The 15,828-nt window shown below is 41.1% G+C and overlaps 1 protein-coding gene across 3 annotated transcripts in view; it reads left to right on the top strand.

The window, feature by feature from the left end:
- RPAP2 (RNA polymerase II associated protein 2) overlaps nucleotides 1–15,828 on the top strand; it is a gene marked incomplete at its 3' end in the record, with an annotated part of 70,415 nt that overhangs the window by 28,474 nt on the left and 26,113 nt on the right. For all 3 annotated transcript variants that reach the window (XM_084635754.1, XM_084635755.1, XM_084635753.1), the window contains exon 11: nucleotides 12,417–12,485. In XM_084635754.1, coding sequence (XP_084491880.1) covers nucleotides 12,417–12,485 — 69 coding nt within the window. The remainder of the gene's footprint in view (nucleotides 1–12,416; nucleotides 12,486–15,828) is intronic.

The following is a 15,828-nucleotide window of genomic DNA, read 5'->3' as shown; positions in this document are numbered from 1 at the left end:
ATCTCCTATTAAGCATGGGCTTTTGAGATCGGTCACTTCCTCAGTGCACCCTGCAGCTGGGCTAAATGGGGCTATGGGGTGTGATTAATGATGGTTGCTGCCAACTCTCTGAGCAGAGAGGAAGGTCAAGCTTGGCCCACTCTACTCCTGATTGCAAGGGGAAGGATAGAGACAGCTAAGAACCATGTTAGTTCCTCACCACAGGAAGCCAGTGATCTTTAATCTCTCCCTATGGCCTCAGTGAACCTAGGTCCCAGGAGCACTGAGGAAGGTGGCAGCACAGACAAAGAGAGTGGTGGTAACTTTTCTAAACACCTACCCACTCTGCAGGTCAGCAGCCCGTTCCTCTTCACTACACAACACAAACTCCATACCCTTGAGCACCAACAAGAAGATGGAGTGATAGCAATTGCTAATTATGAGTGGCCTAGCCATGTTTCAGGACATTGACTTTAGGTGTTGCTGTTTTTGCTCTTGGCCATTCGGTGCAACCCAAGAATTTTTAAAAACACTTTTCTTGTGGCATTTATATTTTAATGAGTAGAATGTCAGTTCCACTTGAACCCTTAATTTTGGCTAACATCTTCAAAGACCAGGTTAGACTAAAGAGCTGTAGCAGGGACTTGTAAAGACAGAAAACATTTTTTTATGCTGATGGAGGTGGCACGCATGATTTTTTAAAAATTTAATTACTATAATTGCTCTTTTTTAAAATAAATCCTGATTAACTCCACACTTTCTCCTAGCAACTATGCCAAAAATATGTAAAGGGTTAGGGAAGAGCTTCTGTCATATATGCTAGAGTTGGAGAAGTATACCCCACATACACGAATGACCTGGGTTTACAGAAATGTAGGATTTTTAGTCAGTCTGTAATGCTAAATTCATAATAGTCCCCTCAGCCTGATTGAGTTCTCTGGATTGCTGAAACTAGTATGAATTCTGGCATACTCCCACCATGGGCCTTTGTAACAGTAGTGTCGCAGCACCAAAACAGTAGTGTGTCAGCACCAAAACAGACTTCTTTCAAAAGCATACCTGAAAGCAATTTGGACATGTTAGTTAAATTTGGCTCCCTATTATTAAGATTTTGACATACAGATTTTACCATCTTCATTATTATTTGTTAGGACCTGTTGCGCAATAGCCCAATTGAACTTTTATTGCCAATTTATTGTAAATATGATCTGAATTGCAACCTGCCTGAGGACTCTCACTGTTATGTTTCACCTTTTTTTTTTTTTAAACTCCTCCTAAATATATGAAACAGCGCCTTAACAATATTCCAACCTTTAGTGCTGAAACAAAATAGAACAAAATCTTTCTTATTAATTGTATCTGATGATGCTTGAGTTGTCTTTAGAGTCAGTTAATGTTGAGACCTTTTTGCAACACTTTTGGATAAGGGGTGAGTTGAAGGCCATTCGTAGCTAATTGGGAGTTCTTCTAATGTGGAGGATCTTAGATGAACTCTTTCCTTAGCAGTTGGTTTGCGTTTAATTGCAGTTTTGGAATTTTTTTTCTACATATTGAATTTATTGTAGCACCTAGAGCAATGAGTAGTTGCTTTAGGAACCTAAATAAAGTAAATATTTTGAATTCACTTCATTGATGCTGAGAACAAGATTACAAAATACAAGATGCATAGTGTGGGGCCAAATTCTCCACTTCAGTTATCCGTAGAATCAATTCAACTAAACCTACATTTATTTTTCCTTCATACTGCTCCTAGCAAGAAGGAACAATTGGATGGGCCTTTTCTCCATCTGTACCTGGACTTCTGCTGTAGCAGAAGCTGGTGGCAAATACTGCCTCATGGACCTGAGGATAAAAGCAGTGGTCATTTATGCATAGATCTCCAATCTTGCAAATGCTTATGTGCCCAGGCTTAACTTTACTCACATGAGTAGTCTCATTGATTTCGGTTTGAATACTCACAAGGGACAGTTAAACCATTTGCTGAAGTAGTTGGAAGATTCAGGGCCTTAAGTACCACTTACTATGTTAATGGGGTTGAAATGCTGAATAAAATAATGAGTGGGCACCTCTGACAAACAAGTTCTCTTTTCTGCTTCCTGTACTGGAAGGACTTCAGGGTGAAAAATCGTTGAAGGCCCATCATAGGGGATAAAATACATGGTCACAATGTGGGAGAGTTTAGTTAAAGGGTAAAAGAGAATGTGGTGAACTGAGCAACAGCAATTTTCAGCTCCATTGGTTTTTAAAGGAACACTTGCCGTTCAGCCTCTTTTGGGCAGCATTTTATTCAATCACCACTGCTGGGAAGCTCTCTGAAGAGATCTCTGGAGACATTTCAGAATGGTTATAGTTCTTCCCAAGCAAAGTCCCTCAGTGCCTATAAGCTTTTGTTACAAAAACTGAGATGTCAACTCTTCAGTCTGCCAGGGCACTTTGTTAAAGACCAAGAGAAAATTAGGTATTTACATAGAAATTTATGTTAAATTACTAAATGAGTAAATTAGAGACATAAGGCAGGTGAGGTAATACCTTTTATTGGACCAACTACTGATAAAACTGATCAAAATAAATACTTTTTCACCCAATGCACAATCGGCCCATAGAACTCCTTGTCCCAAGATACCACAGAAGATAAGAGCTTAGCAGGATTTTTAAAAAATGATTGGACATTTTATACAGATAACCAGAATATCCAGAGTTGTTGTTATATGGACAAAAAAGCAGGAATTTGGATATAATTACTTATGCACTAAACCAGTCCTTAATGGAAGTTAGGAATAAACATTTCCTAGGGCATGTTATTTGATAACTGCCTATTGCAGTTTTCTTGCACCTTAATCTGAAACATCTGATGCTGGCCACATTCTGACATAGTGTACTAGATCTGATTCAGTATGGCAATTCCTATGTTCTTGGCACTTCATCTGTAAGTTTCCTTTCAAGGTGACCACCTGCCTCTCGGAGCACTGGGAGGCAGTATGTTCTATCCCTGGGGTGAGCGAGCCCTTGTACTGAAAAAGAACTTCTTTTCTGAAAATTCTAGATTGTTGGGTCTCAGAGCCAAGTTTTGGCCCAAAAGCACTGTGGAGGTGCTTGAATCTTGTCTCCCACTTGTGTCCTATTCATGTTAGAGGCAAGGATCAGGCCATTACACTATTCTTGCCAGAGGGGAATCTGATCAATGATGAATCGCTCAGGCAGGAGCTGACATTAATTTAATGAGAAAATGTACCAAAGTAAAACTATAGATGATTGGCGTTTTGATGCTAAAAGAAATACGACCTCCTGCATGCATTTGCCTTTTCTTGTGTTTTTTGTTTAACCCAATTGTTACCTGAAGTTTGGGCTTCTTTATTGCTCCTGAAACTTCCCATGTCAAAATTAGTTTTTTCTTCTTTGAGTAATTGTTTCTGTGGGTACTCCGCGTCAGGTGTGCATATACCTGTGTGCCTCTGATCAGAAACTTTTGGTAGGAGTGTCTGCGTGGTCCATGTCTGTGTGCTGTACATTCTTGTGCTCCAATCCGAGGGCGTATAAGGCAAACTGGACCTGCCACTGCTCCAGTTACTTCTCAACTGCCCACAGCATGAGATGAGGCGCTGTGATATCTGTGAATTAGCGTGGACCTCTAGTCCTAGCTAACTTTCTTCAGCTTATCCGTAAATTTGTATTGTTTTTTACTTACCTTGCACGCTTTTTGTGTGGTCTTTTCATTCCCCCCACCTTCTTTTTCACAGTCAGGGTTCTAAAACCTGCCAGATGTGAGAAGGTCTTTTTCCCCTCAGCAAGTCATTCCAGCTTTCTCCACTGTCTGGGGGCGACACACATCGTGTCAACATGCAAGATCTTCATCAGATTTGAAAGCAGACCCAGGAAGCTGAGGGAGGCTAAACTTAAGCTGCTTCCCATGGTGCATTCTGTGCAACCTTCCTCCAACTAGGGCCCACCAATAGCCCTAACTAAGTGTATCAGGGTCAGCAAAGCAAAGCTCTCCTTCAACTTCTACGGCTCTGTCTCTGCTGGGTAAGACCCATGGGGCAGCTCCAGAGACTAGCTCAAAAAAGAAGAGACCTAAGTCCACTGATAGAGGGGCATTGAAGAAAGGGGGTACTTTGCCTCAGAAATCTACAATGAGATCTCATGTCCCATCTCAGGTACAGTCAAGGCTTCTAGAGCCTCCTGTACTGTACTTCCTGCACCAACTAAAAGACTTCTAGTGGTACTTGCACTGAAAAGTTTCTTGATACTCAGCCCTACCTGGTACCGATGGAAGTACCTGGTTTGGAACCAGCCAGGCAAAAGAACTCTGCCACCTCAAAAGATGGGTACTGGCACCAGCTGCCCCAGTCCCTACCCCTCCAGCAGGGCACAAACACCAGGAGCATTCTGATCACGACCCTTTGCCATCTTCAGTACTAGTGGCTTCAGCTACAGCAGACTTAGCTTTCCAGTGTCCTGCCTCTCCTGTACCGAGCAGATTCCTGTTCCTGAAAAATCTCCTAGTCTCTGAGGAGCCCAGGTCTCCCCTACAAATGGTACCGAAGAAAACCACTTCTCCAGAGCACTCTCTGGTACCAATGAGATCAGCTCCCGCCTTCAGTAGAGGGGAAGACTCCTCTTTTGACTCCAGAAATCTCAGGGTTTCACCAGCTGCTCGTTCAGATCTCCCTCCACAGAAGTCTATTCTGAAAGAGTTTTACCAGGACCCAGGCACATGCAAGCCCCTCAACAGCCCTCTTGGTACGACTGTCCACCATCTTTCCCCTATACCCCACCTCAAGGGCTCTTCTGGAATCCCTGGGCCACATGTGAGGAGACCAGTCCTATAGAGCACAACTTCTCAATAGGACCATGAGGAGAGAGAGCTACCTGTTTCTCAGTACCCTCTTCACTTGTCCTCTAGTTAGGAGGAACCCTTTGAGGAACAAGAACTGAGGGCTGATTGGGAAGCTACACCACCCACTGATAAATCCTCTTCTTCTCCATATGGGGCTGTAATGCTGCTTTCCCAATTTCCTGTGCAGTTGACTTCAAACGCAAGACTTCATGAAAAGAATAACTGAGTCTGCAAATCCCTCTGGAAGAGGTGCAGATTGGCAAGAAAAAACATCTTGAACAAAGGCTGTACCTTGCTAGTTTTAGACTTTTAGATGCATGTTTTCACTTGCACATGGTTTGGGGGAAATTTGGGACTAGGAGTATGTTGGGATCACTTTGCTGATTGTAACCAAGGCTGGTGGAAGCCAGAGTGGAGCTCTGGGGCTGTAGACAGACCCCTGGGATCAGAACTGCTGAACCAGGCTGGCTGCATAGCACCCAAACACTCAGGGTCTGATGTGCATGCTTGTTGCTGACTGAATATCACAGGCTGGGAGCTACAGTATCAAAACATTGTGATGCGCTTGGGATTACAGGGTAACAGGTGACGCAACCCCTTACTGTTCTGGATTGCACCCCAAACCTTATGACAGCCGTTCATCCTGGTTACAGCCCTCTGTTATCCGAGGAAGGTCCAGAGCACAATGGAGGATCGTCTGTTCAAGGCCACCAAGCTGTTTGTTGACACCATGAATAAATCCCTCCACTCCAGAATTCCAGAGCAAATCTTCAGTACTTAGGAATCTATTATTCTGCAAGCAAAAGCAGGTACAGCAGACCACAGACCTCCAAAGGTCCTGCCCCATCCAGTTTCAAACATATCACAGGGCCACAGCGCCACCTAAGAAAAGATCTTGGTTCCAAAAGAAAAGACCATCTAGCTTCATCTCTCTGGTCATCTAGCTGTCAACCTTCACCAAGCAGCTGTTTTGATATATTGGTTGAGAGTCATGAGCATGGATCCTAGAAATCGGTTTGCCATGGAAAAACTTGGAATTCGTATTTTCCCCAGAGAATCTATAGTTTTTACATTTTTGTGAAAAAAGAAAAACATATATTAACTATAACTAAATTTTACTGAAAGTACCAGTGTCTCTTATTCAGTGTGCACAACCTTCCCCTATTGTGGTTGATTTTTTTAATATGCTTTAAATTTACACAGCTAAACATACTCCAATAAACTGCTTCCAGCGTATAGAGGTTATTCAGCAGTGTAAAGGGGTTCGTGTTTTAATGCCTCTCAAATTTCACTTCATCCTCCAAATGTGAGTAATTAAAGTTATGAAAAGACCACCTCATACATCCACGTTAACCAGTACATTCAGTTATCCATCTTTTACCCTAAATTGCACAACTCGAGGGTGGAAGCTAGTCTACACACTCTGAACGTTAGGAGGGCACTAGTGTTCTGCCTAGAAAGAACTAGGCAAAGCCTCTTCTAGACTCTTTGTCGCCTTTGTAGACAGAATGAAAGGAACCCCTGTTTCTACCCAAAGGCTATCCATATTGGTCACTGGGTGCATTTTGTCATGCTGCAAACTCTCGACCGTGCATCCTCCCTCAAGAGTGACTGCCCACTCCACTCGGACACAGTCTACCTCTATGGCTTTGCTCAAGAATGTCCCATCAAAGGCATCTGTAAAGCTGTCACCTGATCATCTATTCACACCTTTTACCAGTACTACACCACAGTTAAGGCCTTACATTTTCAGGTTTTATTTTAAAATTTCCTGGGAATTTATCAATATTTTTATTCCAAAATTTTTAAAAGTGAAAATTGGTAAATCCTGAAAACAAAGGACAGCAGTAGTTATGGGCAGCAGTACCCAAAGGGTGCAGCTTTCCGCGCCCTGTCACTGCAGCGGTCAAACAATCTCAGCTGCCAGAACCTGGCTCCCTTCCTCTTCACAGTGCAGGAGCTGAAGAGCTGAGGTCAGGACGGGACTGTCTGGCAGGGGAAACGGGCTGCATTGAAAGGCCCAAATACCAGGGACAGTACTCAGGGGGTGCAGACTTCTGCTCCCTGTGGGCCTGTCACTGCAGTGGTTGTGTGGTCTCAGCTGCTGGGACCCAACACCCTTCTCGTCTCGCAGCAGCAGGGACTCTTCAAGGGCGGAGCCAGGTGCTGGCTCACCCAAAATTTGATGGAAATTGCTAAAACCCGAATATTTACTTTTTAAAAAATGTATGGATTTACCGATTTTCCTCCAGGAAATAGTGAAAACCAAAGTGTATGTTTCTAAGTCTGATGCAGCCTTTGGGATGGCTGTTCTCCAATCTGGGCTAAATAGGACTTCGCAGCGCCATCCCCCGTAGCCTGGACACTACAAAAGTCACCTGAAATGGAGCGCTAATAGGGGCAATTACTCAAAGAAGAAGGAGAAGTTACTTACTCATATAATAACTTGAGTTCTTCAAGATGTTTTGTCCCTACGGGTGCTACACCCTCCTTCTCTTCTTTGGAGTCCCAGCATTAGGCCAGATTTCATGGTGGAGAAGGAACTGGAGCAGCAGTGGGTCCACCCTGCCTTATATGCCCTCAGATCAGAACAAGGGTGTACAGCAGTGGTGAGCAACCTGCAGCCCGCAGGCCACATGCAGCCCATCAGGGTAAGCTGATTGCGGGCCGTGAGACATTTTGCGGACGTTGACTGTCCGCAGGCATAACCCTCTGCAATTCCCAGTGGCCGTAGTTCACAGTTCCCGGCCAATGGGAACCGCAGGAAGCATCAGCCAGCATGTCCACTGGTCTACAGAATGCCTGCGCAGGTCACGTGGACACTGCTACCAAAAATCTCTAATCTGAGACACATAGGCATGCATTGACACCTGAAGTGGAGTATCTGTAGGGACAAAACATCTCAAAGAACGCAAGTTATTGTACAAATAAGTAACATCTCTTTTTACATGCTGTGCTCCTGTCAATGACTGAGGGGAGGCAAGATTTATATTTTCTCTCTTTACCTTTTATTTTTGATTCCTAGGTTGTTGTTTTTTCCTTCACCTGTCATCCTTGTGCTACTCTGATTCTGTTCGCCGAACAGGTTTATATGCCTTCACATGCTGCTAATGCAGCTCTGCGGGTCATATCTCCATCTACAGGGATGGAGGAAATATTGCAGCTGGATTTAATACTGCTTTTCCCCTTCTATTGTAGGCTGTGCTGTATGAAGCAAACCTGCTTCAGTACTGTGTGGGGTTTGACACCAACCAAACTACCAGAATGACCAGTTTGAATCTTATGGGATCTTGGGGGCATTCTCTGGCTTTCAGCACCTAGTCATCTAGCCCTACTTGACCTAAGAAAATTTGCTACAGTTTCTCTCTTTAAAACTTGTAGGACTTTTTGTCATACTTTTTAACAAAAAATTAGAACTCTGCAAACCCAAATCATAGGCTTAAACTTCTACGTTTAAAACATTGCTGCTAGGTTTTTTCCCCACAACATATGTTTAAAAGATACAATTGTACTGACGTTTTTCTCCCCTCCCTCACAGATTGTTTTGAAGTAGCAGCTTTGGCTAAAGATAAGACAACGAATTAGTGAACCATTTTTAGTGGAGGCCTTGCACTTGACTGTTTTTTGAAAGCTTTAGTCTTCAGACGCCTTGGTGTTGACACACAGCTTGTTTTTGAAAGTGATTGATTGCCCTTTCACTGCTCCTGATTATTTAAGGCTTCACAGCTGTAGGTTGCGTGCTTTAGTCTGATCTTCCTAAAATGGCTTTTTTAAAACAGTTGCACAAGTGCTGTAGGACAGGTATTGTATCAAAAGGTTACTGGTTGTGAAATCTTGACTAGTCATCCAATCCAGTGACAGTACTGCGACAACCGATCTATATTACTGCATCCAGCAGGTTATCTGTGTCTTCTGACTACCTCTACTGTAAATAGCATATTGATGGCAATGACTAGTGTTGAGACCTTGCCAATCAATACTAACATTGAATAAGAGTTAATTGACACAAATAACTACATCTCTTAGTTTGTGTACAAGAATGACGCCTTCTTGTGCTCTAATCAATAATGGCTCCTTGTAGAGCACTGAAACAAAGCTGCTTTCTCTGCTATTTGACAGCGTTTTCCCAAGTGATTTAGAGCTGTCTCTTCCATTGTATCTCATCAAAGCAGATTAACTGGAATGTTACATATGAATTGCCTGTCAAGATGATTCCATCAGGCATTTCTTAGTAGTTTTTATCACTGTCATCAGTATTGAGTCAAGACCTTAAAGTCCTTGTTTTGTCTCATATTCTCTAAACAGAAAAGAGTAACCGTTTAGCACATATTAACTTTTTGTTGCTAGACACTGCCTTGAGCAATTTCATATAGTAATCAGTGCATGCTGGTTTGTTTCAGACAATCCATGTTATTTAACCAAAAATACTGGTTATGTTATATGACATGGCCATTTCGTTTAATAAAATTAACATTGAGTATTAAAGCATAGGAAGGAAATAATACAGATGGAGATGCACTGCTTCAGTAGTCATGGCTGATACTTATAAAATTTGTATTTAAACTATAGTTAAACACTTATCTTGTTTTGAAGAATCACCTGGATTCACTAGGGATGGGGAGAAACAACACTGTTGTTTTAGTTTTTAACTTACAAAAGAAATTCCCTATCTCTACCACCTGCTCAGGCAGATAAAGAAATACTAAATGTTCATATATAGAGTGCTTTTCGCTAAAGATGAATAGAAAAGTGTTAGGTTTCCAAACCAATAACCACAGATACGTGTAATGCCAAGAATGAGAAGGTAGTTAGTTGAAATTAGTTACTATGCTGAGGAAATAAAGCAGGAAAGGGAAGCAGTGAAGATGTCTTGTTCTCCTTATTGGTCAGATTTGAGTATCTGTTGCTCTTCTATTGAAACCAGGCTAAGCAGAGTTTACAGATTATAATTGGAATTGTGTTTTATGTGTGATTATTTTGAACCACTATATTAGCTGTATGAATTCTGGAATTTTACACAAACTTAGCAAATAACAAGATTGCCAGGGATAAGGTTCCAAAGTGTCAAATGCTTGGATCTTTCGGTTATTCTTTTGTTAACCCTAAATTCTCATTGTGGGGGAATCGTTCCCTTAGGGTGGAAAAGGTCAACCTTAAAACTCAAACTGTTGTTTTTTGTCAGATATTGATAAAAACAAGTGCCATCTGTTACTGATTTAAAAGTGACTGTATTTGTAATATTCCCTTATTGCTTGGAAAATAATGTATATTATATGGTTTGTGATGTTCTGCTAGGGTAGCAGCTATCATAGTTTGCTATGCATTCAGAACACCAACAGTGCTCTGTCCTGCTGCTGAAATCAGTTTAGGTTATTGGCTAGAAAGCTGTGGCTGTGATTTTGTAACCAGTTAGAGGCATGGCTACCTTTTAAACACAGTTCAGTTTCTGTCACATAGCAGTTTTTGGCAACACAGCAGTTCACACCTGCCTTGCTGCATAACCCTATTTTACTGGAACATTTTGAGTAACCTGGCTAGTTGTTCCATACTACCTCTGCAGGGTATAGATTGTCTAGATGACATGCACACAGAGTGGGAGCAACAGTCTGGCACAATGCACTCTGGGGTGTCCTAGCATACAAAATTGGTGAGGGAAGGAGAAGCGGCAGAATAGCTAACATTGCCATGATTGCAAAAAGACAACCATGTGATAGGTTGGCCTCTGGCAGGGACAAAACACTGCTAACTGCCATGGTCATAGAATTTTATCTACATTTTGTAAACATAAACCTGTGTAGCGTTAACTATGCCAGTAGTGTGAACAGAGTTGGGGTCTGATGCACAAGGTATCTTTGGACCTGACCTAAAAATTCTCATGATGTATTCAACAAATGATTTAAATTGTTCTACCAGATCCACCTCTCTACTCTTCCACTTTGTGCTGTTCTGTCTCAGGTCATACAAAAGTGTCATATTGCAAGGCCAAAATAAATTTGTTCCTGGTTCCCTGGAAATATATGTGGACCACTGAGGCACTCAAAGCCTAGAACGGCAGAGTTTGTAATTTTCTGGATAAATGTGCTGCATGTGGAAGGAAACATTCTGCTCTGTGCCTCAGAGTTGACAATCTGGTGGGATGGTCTCATGCATTGTCTGTCTATCATGCAATATTTTTTCCCACCCCAGCAGCTGGGGCCATACTTCCCATAGTTATTAAAATTCTATGAGCTCCCTAAATGGGTCCAACTGTGGGCACTGGTGTCAAACAACTTTTATAAAATTGTCTGTAGGGGTAACTTATTGAGCTACCACTTAAAAAACCAGTTGTTAGCATTGCCCAGTGTAACTTGCGGTGTACAGTAGCCTACCCAAGAAGGAAAACCCAACTTGTGATGCAGATCCCAAGAAGAAATGGTAGGGCTTGCAGTTTAGAAAAAAATTACTTTGTCTTGTAAAGTGAGCACATTTGGTATGAAAATCAATGAGATGCAAGAAAGAAAGTATCCTGGTCTACCCTGCTGCTTAGGTCAATGTAAGTTACGTCACTCAGGTGTGAAACAATCACGCACCTGAGCGATGCAGTGTACATCGACCTAATGCAGTGTCTACACCACGCTATGTCGGCAGGAGATGCTTTCCTACCGACTTACCTTCCACCCCTTGGTGAGGTGGAGTGCTCTCCCATCAACTCATCGTGTCTTCACCAGACCCATTAAATTGACGTCAATCGCAGTGGCGCCAGTTTAGCCTGCAGTATAGACAAGCCTTAAGTGTGCCATTTTTTCAGATTCTCTATTCCGAGTGGAGCCATACTTTATAAAATATATACCCTAGTGTGGGCACCAGGCAGAGAAAATCATCATTTTGGCTCAAGGGTAGTTAGTTTCTAGATGTGAAACATGAAGCTTGATCAGTAAAGGGAGATATGGAGTACAGGAGACAGAACTTTTGCTGGTATGGGACCTAGGCTTCTGAACTCTCTCTCGCTGGAAATAAAAATGACCTTGGACCTCTCTGAATTCTGAAATAAATACAAATTCTGTTTCTTTGACTTAGCTTCTTCTCCCCCCCCACCCCCCCCCGACCACTCATGCATAGGAGCCATGAGTGAGTGAGAGGGGGAATTCTGCTATCTTTCAAGCTCTTACAATAGATGCAGAAAAGAAAGAGGGGTGTTCTTACTATTTGAGAGGTGCTGATATAAGAGGGTGATGAAGGCCAAAAATTTAAAATATGTAGGTATTGTGCAATATTGTTAAAAATATAACGAACTAGATTCTGATATTAGCTACGCCAATGTAAATCTGGAGAAATTCCACTGAATTCCATAGATTTACTATGCTTTAACACTGCTGTAACAAAATCTGATCTCATTGTGGGTGTCTATAAATAGGAAGGAGGTTGAAAATCTTCTTTTAAGGATACTTGAATATTAATATACTTGCACACAATTCAGTGGGTCTTGCAGGTACTCAACATTTCTCAAAATCGGCCTTAAAATCCAGCCCCTTATTCTTGCTTAACAGTAAGTTTCAACTGTTCTGATTTTATTTGTGTTCTAAAACATAACATTTTTGATGTTGCCCTTATTGTTTTTCAGGTTAACAAATACAAATATTATTCACAAAATGCCGGAATGGACCCTAATTGCTGTTGTGTTGTTATCAGCGTAAGTACTGCAATTATTCTAAATAACGGATATGACCTTTATCAAGAGGTGTTCTAATTCTAAGGATTAGAAAAATTATATCAAATATCAGGGTGTTTTTCTTTAAATCTGATTAACAACTATGCTAGGCACTATACACAGATATATTCACATAAATTCGACAGTGTTTATTTTGCCAGCAGTTTTGTAGCTGTCAGGCTTTCAATAACAAATAATCATTTGAAAAATTACAGCTTGCTTAAAAAATACTAAATCCTACAGACTTCAGGTCAGTGTTGTGGGGTTTTTTTAAGCAATACTTCTCTTTTCACTCATTTTTCCAAAACATTCATTTTCTCTCTGATATATAGTACTTTACAGCAGAAGCTTTGTTATATTTTGATCCAGTTATCTGTTGTGTAACCTGTAAAAAGTAGCCTTTGTGCATTCTAATAGATATTACTTAGTCAATAATAGACTAATTTGGAAAAACTTTTAGAATGAACGAGAACACAGTGGAAAATACTAAAGGATACTTTCTATTACATAGTAATTTTAGGATGTTATTGCCTTTCTTAAAGAATTAATTTTTCTCAGCAGCAGGAATTCACCTGTTTTTATTTGAAAATAGGCAGTACATTAAAAAAATTATATACTTTAATTACTTTTCAACACACTGTTGAATAAACTTGTGTTTTGAGATAGAAAAATTCTCATTTTGAAGCCATAACTTATTCAGACACATTCGGACTGGGATATTTAATTAAATGTCCCCAATCTGCATTTAAACATACTTAGAATAGTTTTATTGTGTAAGATTTAAATACTAAAATGTCTAGATTCCTACATTATTTTAGTTTGCATGTGGTGAGATCTGGTCTTCAACAGTTTTTTTTCTTAATCGTAAGCCTGATTTTACATACTCCTTCAACATAATTCTGAAGTCATAAACAACGCAAACTATAGTCATATACATGAAGTAACTTTCCCATTTTTATTGTCCAAATTAGTGGACAGGTTTAAAGTTAAATAAAGGCAAAATGTAGAGGTTTCAGTGTTCTAAAACAGGCAGTTCTTTTCACAAATTCATATTAAACATTTAACATTAGTTCACCTTTTAAGAAATCACTGGTGGTTTCACACAGTGTCAGACTCTTCCTTTCAGTAGGGTTAAAACCATCAAGCAATCTTTGTATGTCTTGCAATCTTGTAATTCAAGTTGAAAAAATCTTATTGCAGAGACTGTTTATTACCGCACTGCTGCTTCTTCTTTTGGGCTTCCTGGGTCACTGGAGCCTGTAGGACAGAGAAGTACTTACCAGACATTCACAGGTCAAGCAGTGTTGTGGGCCAACCTCATAGCGTCCCCAGTACTGCACTTACTTTATTTGATATTACTTCAGTCTGACACATTGTTCTGGCTTTACTGTCCCAAGGAAGGCTATACCAGTAGGCATTAGAGTAGGCTTCAGCGAGCCCTACATCTGTGTCACCCAGCCAGATACTGCTCAAATGATTCATTAAATCAGAACACAGAAAGTAACTTTACTTGAATGCCTTGGTATAAATTTTTTATCAACTGTAAGAACAAATCTTTTGTCATTTTTACTATACACTCTTATGGTTGAATTGGTAATTTGTGAAACAGATCTTATGAATTTTTCAGGCAGTTTCTTTATATTCAGTGAAATGACTATTTTGTTCACAAGTAAAATGTGTGTCTTTGGTCATCTGCTACACACAGTATTAATAATGAGCTAAAAGTGTTTACAAACGTAATTGCAGTTTTACAGTTGCTTTAAAATGTAGCTAAGCTAAAGATGCAGTAGTAGCGAGCAGTCTTTTTTCTACAAAGTCACAGGCTCAGAATAGGAGCTGTCTTACTTCTGCTTTCTAAGGGCCCAGTCATGAGACAAAGGCTTCAGAATTGTCTTAATCTTATTCCGGTGAAAGCAAGGATAAAGCTTCCATTGGCTGCAGTGGAAGCCAGAATGGGCACCAGGTTCATTACAGAAGTGATGGTCTTTGGTTTCTAAACAATAGCCCAGTTACCTCCTCTAGTGGAGACATGAGTGCAGAGAGGGGAGGAAAACTTGAAGAATTTCCTCTATCTGGAGGGAGAGTATTTATTCACTTCTGGAAAGAAAAGGGAGTTCAGCCTTCAGAACCATGGCTTTTTGGAAATTCATGTGGAACTCTGGGAAATCTAGTGGAGGCCAGGAACATCCATATGGAGGATCTATACATCTGCTCCTGAGCTCCCAACCCAGCTCCCTGCTAGTGCTGTTCCCCAGGCTGTTCCTGCTCCTGAAGAGGTATTCCATGGTATGGAGGGTCTCCACGGAAAAGCTTTAGGCTGGATTAACTCTCCTGAAAATTTCATGAGGTCTATAGGGGGATGATGCTTGTCAACAGCAGACTGATGGTCACCATGGACCCCACAAAGAGCTTTCTGTGGGGTCTGGGTCAAGAGATGTCTGAAACCACTTTCACTTGCCTCTTTGACAGAGGGAGATCTGTATATGGCGGGCCTCTTCTGCATGTGCAAGTATCAACAGGGCACGATCCGGCCCCAGGGACAGGTAGTGGCTGTGTTATTCCTAGAGTCAAACAATGGGGTAGCATAAGCAACAACTTGAAAAGAAGCTAATTGCACATCTCCCCAGCTTGGCTGAAAGGTGATATGATGGAAGCTTCTAATGTACGAATAACCTGGGGGATCAGAGGGGATAAGAACATGAGCTAGAATGAAGGAGTGAGCAATGGGATTTGAGGGCGACGCATCATAATAATCCACCTGTTTCATTTTTTCCAATTCAAGGAGACATGACAAACAAGTAGCCTCTCTCTGATTTGAGGACCCAAAGTGTTTTGTTTCCTAAAAAGGTAGCAACTGTGTCAAACTTTGCTTGCACCCCTCTCCTTAGGCACAGATACCATGACTCATCACTTTCTTGTCATATATGGTGTCATGTGCTGGAGAATGATATTGAGAAAACTTCCCAGGGCATTTTCAGAGTACCCTGGATACTTTTGTGTCTGTGAACTCCCTGCTTTGCTGCTGGCCAAGGTTACTGTTACCATTAGTGATGTCTCAAATTTAGGAGGATGTGATTACTGCTTAATAGTTTATATTACCATGGCACAAAATTTTCCTTCATTTCCTTAGCAAGGTGTGTGTGTAATACATTGGTTTTCTTTATGTATAAAGTATAGTCTATTAAGGTAGTAGAGCTACCTGTCCAGAGAACATCCAGATTAAGACAGTCCAAATGATCATGATATCAAAAATGAATGTCCAGTCTGAGCCCTTAATGAAAACCTAACCTGAGGCATTTCTATCTATCTGTTCAATACATTCTCA

This window comes from Lepidochelys olivacea (genome assembly GCF_965140295.1).
Source record: "Lepidochelys olivacea isolate rLepOli2 genome assembly, chromosome: 8".
NCBI classification, from domain to species: Eukaryota; Metazoa; Chordata; order Testudines; family Cheloniidae; genus Lepidochelys; species Lepidochelys olivacea.
This window is presented reverse-complemented; position numbering and strand designations above follow the sequence as displayed.